Below are 9,061 nucleotides of genomic sequence, written 5' to 3'. Positions count from 1 at the left end.
AAAAAAGAAAAGGGGCACAAGGGCTAGATAAGCATTTTTCAACCAGGATGGCACACTGCATCTAGTATTTTCACAGGGTCATGCATTTGTAAGGTGCTGTATGCCCCCCACACGGCAATGTAGATATGTTCATGTCAGACACGAACAGTTGTTTGCAGTCACTAAAAAAAATAAAGGAGACAAGCATTGCCCCTGTAGGGTAAATAATGGAGTTGCCATTGCTGACTTGTTTATAAAACGGTAAGATAGATTTCTATTGTACAGATAAACAGAGCAGAGACCACTGGCACCATTCAAATCTCCATAAAACTCTGATCCCAACAATGATTGTAATTATAATGGTTTATTATCCTTAAAATCAATGTCCTGGCTGTAACAGCAGACAGCAATAATCATTGTTCAAATCAAGTCAAGTTTTCTTTGTATTTTCAGCATTTAATATAGCAGACATTTACATTGGCTGTAGTCTGCAGGAAATCACATCTCCTTGTCCATAGAAAACAGTTGTAGGGTTTGCTTTTCCAGTTTGACACAAACCAGTCTTGTAATTTCCCAGACAGGAATGCACTGTGTTGTAACAGATTCACCTCACAGAGGTACATTTGCATGTTTCTTCCATGGATTTACTTGTTTTTTACTTGCAAGTACTTCAAGGTCACGGCAGATGCGCATGCGAGTAGTAGACGGCTGGATGATGTCATCAACAAATCCTGTCCAAAAAAAAGTCAGTCATTACTTTACAGAAACAAAATACATACAGTGAAAATAGGATTTTTGTACTCACCGTAAAATCTATTTCTCTAGGTTCATGGACGGACACAGCAGCCTTAGGGTTATATCCGCTTCCTTCAGGAGAGTTTAGGCAGAAACAAAGTACTTTAAGGCCCCATGCACACGAGACGCTGCTAAACTCGAGTTCAGAGGCATTTGGGCATTTTTTTTCAACTGCCCCTGAACACATTTAATGTTATCCTATGTGTCCATGCACACAATCACGTTTTTTGGCGTTTTAAAGCAGTTGGGTTTATGTCCGTTTTTTCAGACGCCAAATTTTGGATTCAGAAGCGTTTTATTTAAACTTTGGGAGGGTCTACAATGTCTGAGATAAGCGCTGACAGCCGCAAACGTGGTAAAACGCCGCTAGTCGCGGCAAAACTCTGCGTTTTAAACGCCGGTTTTTGTCTTTGAAAACGTGAGTTTAGAGGTGTTTGTAATTGCTTCTTGTGTGCATGGGGCCTAAGTGTTAACAACACTTTTCTCAGTGCAGCTCCTCCCAGGGGGCGTGGTTCCCTGGATAAAACCCACACCCTGCTCTAGCAGCTTCCAGTTCGGAGAGGCTGGCATTTGTCGTAACCACGGTCCAGTGGCAAGGTAGAAATGACTTCCCGGTCCGAAGCACCGGAGTCGTCAGCCACCACACCAGGGAAGACTTGACCAGTTGACTAAACTGAATCTGGTAATCCAGAGAAGACGGGAGCTTGTCCCAATGCGACAGAATCTCCTTCTGTCGTTCCCTGGTGTGGAATTGGGCATAAGGAACTGCCTCGAAAGAGGCCACCATCAGACCCAGAACCCTCACGCATAGGCGGAAGCCCTGGAAAGCAAGAGCGTAACCAGGACCGACTCACAGACAAACTTCAGACCCTGAACCAATTGTTCAGCCATGTCCTTACAGGTCTCGGAAGCACCCTGTGCCTCCAGCTCCTGCAGCAAAAAGCTTTGCCCGTACAGTCAGAGTCCGTGACACCAGAGCCCTGGCCAAAACCGGTCTCACAGCCAAACCCACTATTGCAAAGATGGAGTGGGCCACAGCCTCCATTCTCCCATCCGCAGGGTCCTTAAAGGCAGGAGCCCCATCCACAGGCCAATGTGGTGGTTTGCTCAACCCGGACACGGGAGGGTTCACGGACGGAGGAGAGACCCACTTTTACTAAAAAGGTCCTCCACAAAGGGATAACGGGTCGCAAAGGCAAAAACTGTCTGCGGCGTAGCCCATTCCTTGTACAACAAACTGTCCAAAAAAGGAACACACAGAAAAACACATTTTCAGTGCGTGGCGGTTTGCGGGACACAAAAGGGACTGGCACACCAGGTGCCCCCGCCACATTCTCAAGTACCGAGTATCACGCCCGCAGAAAAAATAGCTCCAACAATTCCTATCAGCAACCGACCCTGAAGCAGAGTCGCTCTCCCTGTCCACGTGGGTTAAGCCCGCATCATCTGACAATACAGATACCATGTCAGAGATATCCCCAGAAGCAGGCCAGGGAGGGGGCGCTAATATACCCCCCATCCGACCATCCAGTCGCTTCAAACCTGGTGAGAAAAACGCCACCGACATTGCTTCAGCAGATGCGGCAGGGGGGGGGGGCAGCAAGAGTTAACTCAGGCTTAGCTGGGGAAGAAGTACCTTCCAGGCTCCATAATGCCCCACCGCTGTCACCCAAACTGCAAAGCAGAAAACACCCACGGTCACCTCCCGGCCGTTACAACAGAGTATTGGGGCCCCCAGGCAAACTCACCACCCCACCCGGTGCAGCGCGAGCTGAGAGAAGCCTGAGGTGTGCTGAGAAGCCGGCTGCGCTGCGTCTGTCCCCTCAGGTGGATTTGCGGTCTTTTTGCAGCGCTGGAACGGCCGCACGAGGCTAAACGAAATCCAAGATGGCCGCCGTATGGGAAAAAAACGCCATAGGACCACAGGAAAATGGCCGCCGAGCCATAGAAAGCGCGACTACGGCAAAATTGCGGCCGTTGCGCATTTAAAAAGCACCAAAAGTGACATAGCACCACAGCGCAGCCATATTAAGCGCAGCACACAAAAGGCTCAGCAGGGAACACACACAGCCCCCGCTAACACACAGGCCCGGAGTAATAAAGAGACCCCTGAAAACCCCCCCTCACAGCCACTACCCAAATGGGAAAGGAGGGAGAGAAATAAGGGAGAGAGGAAAGCAGGGCAAACCCTCAGTCGACCTCCCAGGGGAAATTTCCAGCCATACCACCTTACCTGAGCAAGGGGCCACTACTTACCCGTCCTGCGACCACCGGCTGGAGGTATCCCGGACAGAACCAACGTCCGCATAAACGGCATGGCTGTCGGCCAGACACACTGTGACAAAACCATCATCTGTGCGCCCTAGAACAAGATGTTCCCCCGGCCGCCCCTGGAGCAAAGGTGCCTGTCGTGGACACCCAGAGCTGAGCTGAGGGCCAGCACATGCTCGTAGGCCGAACATGGGGGGACTACAAGAGTCTAAGACCCAGCCTGTCACCCAGTCGGCAGTTGATAGAAGAATCTCAGGATCCAAAAATGCAGGAAAACAATAAAAAGCGAAAAAAAAAAAAAAAATCTCCAGAGTACAGGGACTCCAGAGTGCCTGACCTCACCTGTCCTGTCGTTAGGCAGAAAAAAACTGGAAGCTGCTAGAGCAGGGTGTGGGTGTGGGTTATACCCGGGGAACCACGCCCCCTGGGAGGAGCTGCACTGAGAAAAGTGTTGTTAACACTTAAAGTGCTTTGTTTCTGCCTAAACTCTCCTGAAGGAAGCGGATATAACCCTAAGGTCAAAGGCTGCTGTGTCCGTCCATGAACGGAAGAGAAAATAGGTACACTTTTTCAAAGGTGTGGAAATTCCTATCTAGTAACAGAATTTCACCTAATTCACCCACCACTGATCTAACTAAAAGGGTAAACTGCGCTGACAGGGGGTGCCCACATCACACAGTTCTGAAGGAATGGTACAGGTATTCTGTTCCGTTAGCGCACATACGCTGGTGACGTCACAGGCTGCTGCTCGCTAGAATATCTCCATAAAACTGGGCACATTTAGGAGAAATGTATTTTACCTACACGCAAGCTTTATTATAATCTTACCTGGTGGTAAAAATACACAACGAGAGTTTACTATTACCTTAAGTGTTGATATTTCGGTCACATAGTTACAACGAACTTGTCTCACAGAAGCCTTACCTCTGACTGCTGCAGGGAAAGGGTTGGCAAACTTCTCCACATATTCTGCCTCTGCTTCAGCCTGATTATGTTTTCCTCTAAATATTATCTGTACAGCTCCCTGCAAAAGATAGAAAACATCAGCTTTATATCATCAATTGACACTGAAGAAAAATTCTATTGCAGTTACACATTATAAACTTGGGGCCCTTTCAAACGGGTGTACAGCATGGATCTGTCTGTCAGCTTTTCAGAGGGATCCAGTCTGAACGACAATGTAGGTCTATGAGCAAATAGATTTAAAGAGACACAAGTCTCTTTACCTCCAAATCTGTTTATTTCCACACAAAAAAAAAAAAAAACACATATGGATGTCTGTTCCATTTACATCTGTTGGGCAAAAAAAATATTTTTTTGTTCATACTTTTCTCCACCTATTTTTTCTATCAACAAGTGAAAAAAAATATATAGTTATTTTGTATTTAAAGTAAACCTGTGTGTTGCCCAAGCATAGCAAAACAGGTTTGCGTTATTGGCTTATCCCAGGGGTGCCCAACCTTTTGGAGAGAGGGCCACTTAAGCGTCTTGGTAACTGGTCGCGGGCCACAATGAGCAGAGCAGGTGGATGGCAGGTCCGTGTCTGCAGAGCGGACACAGCGCACACACAAGTCTGTTTACATCTGCCACTCACAGGTTAATGGAGGGTCCAACTGACTGTGTGAAAGGGGCCCATGGCTGCTCTCCGCTCTCATCCCGGACTTCAATTCTACAGAAGAGGAAACTCCAAATTCTACTGGGAGAAGAGGAGCCAATGGCGAAGATAGCTGCCCAATATGTGACAGCGTGTCACAGACTGAGAGGGACATGAAAAATTGAGGAGAGAGAGAGAGAGAGAGAGAGAGAGAGAGAGAGAGAGAGAGAGAGAGAGAGAGAGAGAGAGAGAGAGAGAGAGAGAGAGAGAGAGAGAGAGAGAGAGAGAGAGAGAGAGAGAGAGAGAGAGAGAGAGAGAGAGAGAGAGAGAGAGAGAGAGAGAGAGAGAGAGAGAGAGAGAGAGAGAGAGAGAGAGAGAGAGAGAGAGACTTCTTGCCATTTTCTTTTTACAAAAATCTGGATTTACCTTTGCCCCCATAACAGCAACCTCTGCTGTGGGCCAGGCGTAGTTGACATCACCTCTCAGATGCTTTGAGCTCATGACATCATAGGCACCACCATATGCCTGATAACAAACAAGAAAATATGTTAGCGCAATCATTATTAATATACAGCACCAACCATTTGTGCAGTGCTTTACAAAAATGGAGGCAGACAATACAGTTGCAATACAAGAGCAATCAAGAGGGCCCTGCTCATTAGAGCCTAATATCTAAATAGAAAGGTCAAGTGATACAACGGGTATTACCTGTTGGGGATATGTAGGTGGAGAAAGTAAACGTACAGTTTATTACAGGCAGGATAGGTCTTAGTTGTAAAAAGTACAAACACTATAGCTTGAAACCTACCAACATTAAACTACACAGGCAGTTGTAATATCACACTGCTTACTGATTATAACCAATTGTTATCAAACACTCAGTTGCAATCCATTGAAAACACATTGATTGGTAACAAAAGGCTAAAAAGTGTATCCAAAAAAAAGCCCAAACTTTAGTGCTGGATAAAGTAGGAAAGGGTCAGAACCTCTTGACAAGTTCCACTCTTGTCTGTGTACCCACTGGGGCAATTCACTTGCTCTAGCAGATAAAAGCAAATCCAAAATTTGGAGTTGTCACCAGAAGTCCAATTACCACGCTATAGCTGAAAGACGGCTACAGTGCAGTTGTCCAGTTCTGGGAGGGTAGTCCATGGACATACTCCCAGATCCACACGCACCCGCTGGGGCGCACTCTGAACACTGTGTCCTTTGGTCCAATCACAGTGGCCCTTAACCATGTGATCAGCCGTGTCCAATCACAGCTGATAAAAAGCGAACAAACTTGTCAGTTATCAGCATTTCTTATCTCATGTGTTGTCACAGAGTGAAGAGAGGGGAGCGTGAAAGGGAACATTTACACTGATAATCAGGGCACATCAATGAAGGAAATACTTATTTGCAAAATGTTAGAACAGAAACTAAGAAAAAAAATATTTTTCCAAACTTGTTTGTTTTGCAAAAAAAAAAAAAAAAAGAACCCCGGTGGTGATTAAATATCACCAAAAGAAAGCTCTATTTGTGTGAAAAAATATAAAAAATTCACATGGGTACAGTGTAGCATGACTGCACAATTGTCATTCAAAGTGCGACAACATGAAAGCTGAAAATTGGCCTGGTCAGGAAGGGGGTGATGACTGCTTCAATACAGGGCGCTAAGAGAGAATGTTCAATGGGTGTGCATAATGGATATGCTGGTGTGCATTGTGTTTTTGTTTTGCTTTTTAGCTTTAAGTGGGAGAGACTGTTATACAAGTCAGGTTTTTTTATTTTATTTTTTTACTTAAGAGGGATGCAGCCACATAAGCAGGGCTGGACTGGGACAAAGATTTGGCCCTGGACTTTATCCAGACTGGCCCACTTTGACAGGTCTCTCCCATGGCAGCCGGACAACTCCCGCACACCCCCCCCCCCCCCCCCCCCCGGGCACCCTATCCCCCTCTCCCTCTTCACTAGCCGTTCTACTTTATTAGAGTAGAACGGCTAGTACTGGTACTCTTATAGGCAGTACCAGTGGGGAAGCTAGACATTATTTCACCCGGGGCAAAGAATCAGTTTGGTGCCCCCCCTTATGGGACAAGATTAGGCAGAAGTGAGAAACTTCCAGGCCATAGCTGTTGAGCCAGCAGTCTGTCCCCTCCCCCCATGCTCCTCTGTCATCCCCCCTGCTTCTCTGCTCCCCCCAGGTGAGCGCTGCGGGAAGGGAGAGACAGAGGAGCGGCCCACTGAGCCATCGGCCCACCGGGAAACTCCCTGTAGTCCCAATGGCCAGTCCATCCCTGCATATAAGACTACTGGACTGTAATGTGCAGGCTTCAAGCGTTGGATTCAAGTAATGTATGCATCTTTTGAAGAGAAAGGCAGTCAAGGTTTAATTAGCACCAACTATGCTCAGTGGTGCATTGTGGTATGCCAAGGTGTGTTGTATTGCATTTTTCTGCAATGCACTTGTATGATGTGAACAGGGTACATAGAGAACAGTTTTCTCAGTGCCCTTGTGCTGAGACTGCTGATCAATACAACTGGTGTGAACAAGCCCTAAAAGCTTGCAGTATTACCTTTTTGAAAACTGCATTCAACAATTGGATAGTAAAAAGCAACCAGTTCTCAGAAACAGTTTTTGCCAAAATTATTTTTCAGCAAACCAAAAACATTTTTTTGAAGCCGATAGCCAACTGTTTTCTATGGCAAAAAGTTTTGGAGACATCAGCCCTTTAATGGTCACCCCCGTTAATTGCCTTCTCTGTGGATGTTTTGAGGAGAGTCAATTTCCTCCACACAGCAGGCTTCCCGTTAGTAATAAGTAATGCCCTTATATACTAATGGGTGACAGGTACGTCATTGGGGCTGATCATCCTGTTCACAGTATGTCCTCACCTTTCTAGTAATGATTGTGATCTTCGGGACGGTAGCTTCAGCAAATGCAAACAAAAGTTTTGCTCCATGCCGGATAATGCCTCCATACTCCTGAGCAGTGCCTGGTCAAAAGGCAAACATATTAAAATGAAATAAAAAACAGAAGCCAAATTACCAATTTTACTGAAGTAACCTGTAAGTGTTTCACTTTTACAAACTGAGTATAGCAATTCAGATGCAAGCATAATGTATAGACAGACATTCTCGTAATCCAGCATAGCCATTACTATTTCAAGCTCTGCAACGATGTGTATTGGAGGTCTGACAACAAATATGCCAATGTGCACAAAAGACGCATGGCTACATGGGAACTTTCCTGCAGCAGCCAATAAACTCTTCTTAACACTATACTAACCTAATTTATTAAGAGTAAACTCCTAAATGTTTAGGGTCTTGACATACAGCACTGTCCAAATGTTTTGGGCAGGTGCAAAGAAATGTTGTAAAGTAAGAATGCTTTCAAAAAGGAGGCCGTTAGGGCTGGAGAGCGGTATAGAAATAATGAGTGCCTGCCGGCAACAGTGAGGCATGATTGAGGTTCCTTGCAAGTTTGGAGCTGCATTTCTGCAAATAGAGTTGGAGATTTGGTCAGGATCAATGGTGTCCTCAGTGCTGAGAAATACACGCAGATACTGATCAATCATGCCATACCCATCAGAGAGGCATGCAATTGGCACCCAAATTTATTCTGCAGCAGGACAACGACCCCAAACATACAGCCAATGTCATTAAAGGGGTTGTAAAGGTTTGTTTTTTTATTTTCTAAATAGATTCCTTTAAGCTAGTGCATTGTTGGTCCACTTACCTTTTCCTTCGATTTCCCTTTTAAATGTTTTTATTTTTTCTTTGTCTGAATGTCTCACTTCCTGTTCCTCCTCAGTAAGCTTCTGGTTGACTAACCCCCAGCCAGAATGGCTCGGATGATGGGAACAAGCTTACTGAGGAGAAACAGGAAGTGAGAAATTCAGACAAAAAAAAATAAAATACATTTAGAAGGGAAATTGAAGGAACCAAAAATGCACTAGCTTAAAAGGGAACCTATTTAGAAAAATAAAAAACAAATCTTTACAACCCCTTTAAGAGCCATCTTCAGTGTAAAAAAAAAAAAAAAAAAAGGAAGAACAAGGAGTCCTGGAAGTGATGGTTTAGCCCTCACAGATCCCCGATCTCATCGTCAAATCCGTCTGGGATTACATGAAGAGACAGAAGGATTTTAGGCAGCTTACATCCACAGAAGGTCTGTGGTTAGTTCTCCAGGGTGTTTGGAACAACCTACCTGCAGAGTTCCTTCAAAAACTTTGCACAAGTGTACCTAGAAGAATTGATGCGGTTTTAAAGGCAAAAGGGTGGTCACACAAAATATTGATTTGGATTTCTCTTCTGTTCATTTACTTTACTATTTGTTCATTGAAAAAAATATATTACTATTGACACTTCTATTTCTGAAAGCATTCCTTATTTACAGCATTTTTTTTTTTTTTTTTAACACAGCTATCTAAAACATTTTCA

At 45.1% G+C, this 9,061-nt stretch overlaps 1 protein-coding gene across 1 annotated transcript in view; it reads right to left on the bottom strand.

Annotated features, from left to right (window-relative positions):
- Window positions 1-324: 324 nt before the first annotated feature.
- Window positions 325-9,061, bottom strand: part of PCCB (propionyl-CoA carboxylase subunit beta) — a 50,732-nt gene continuing 41,995 nt past the window's right edge. The window contains exons 12-15 of the mRNA XM_040348709.1: window positions 7,514-7,614; window positions 5,066-5,164; window positions 3,970-4,069; window positions 325-710 (exon numbers count right to left, since the gene is read on the bottom strand). Coding sequence (XP_040204643.1) covers window positions 589-710; window positions 3,970-4,069; window positions 5,066-5,164; window positions 7,514-7,614 — 422 coding nt within the window. The 3' untranslated portion in view covers window positions 325-588. The remainder of the gene's footprint in view (window positions 711-3,969; window positions 4,070-5,065; window positions 5,165-7,513; window positions 7,615-9,061) is intronic.

The sequence above is a fragment of the Rana temporaria genome, chromosome 4 (genome assembly GCF_905171775.1).
Source record: "Rana temporaria chromosome 4, aRanTem1.1, whole genome shotgun sequence".
Taxonomy (NCBI): domain Eukaryota; kingdom Metazoa; phylum Chordata; class Amphibia; order Anura; family Ranidae; genus Rana; species Rana temporaria.
Note: the sequence above shows the minus strand (reverse complement) of the source record. Positions and strands in the feature narration are given on the sequence as shown.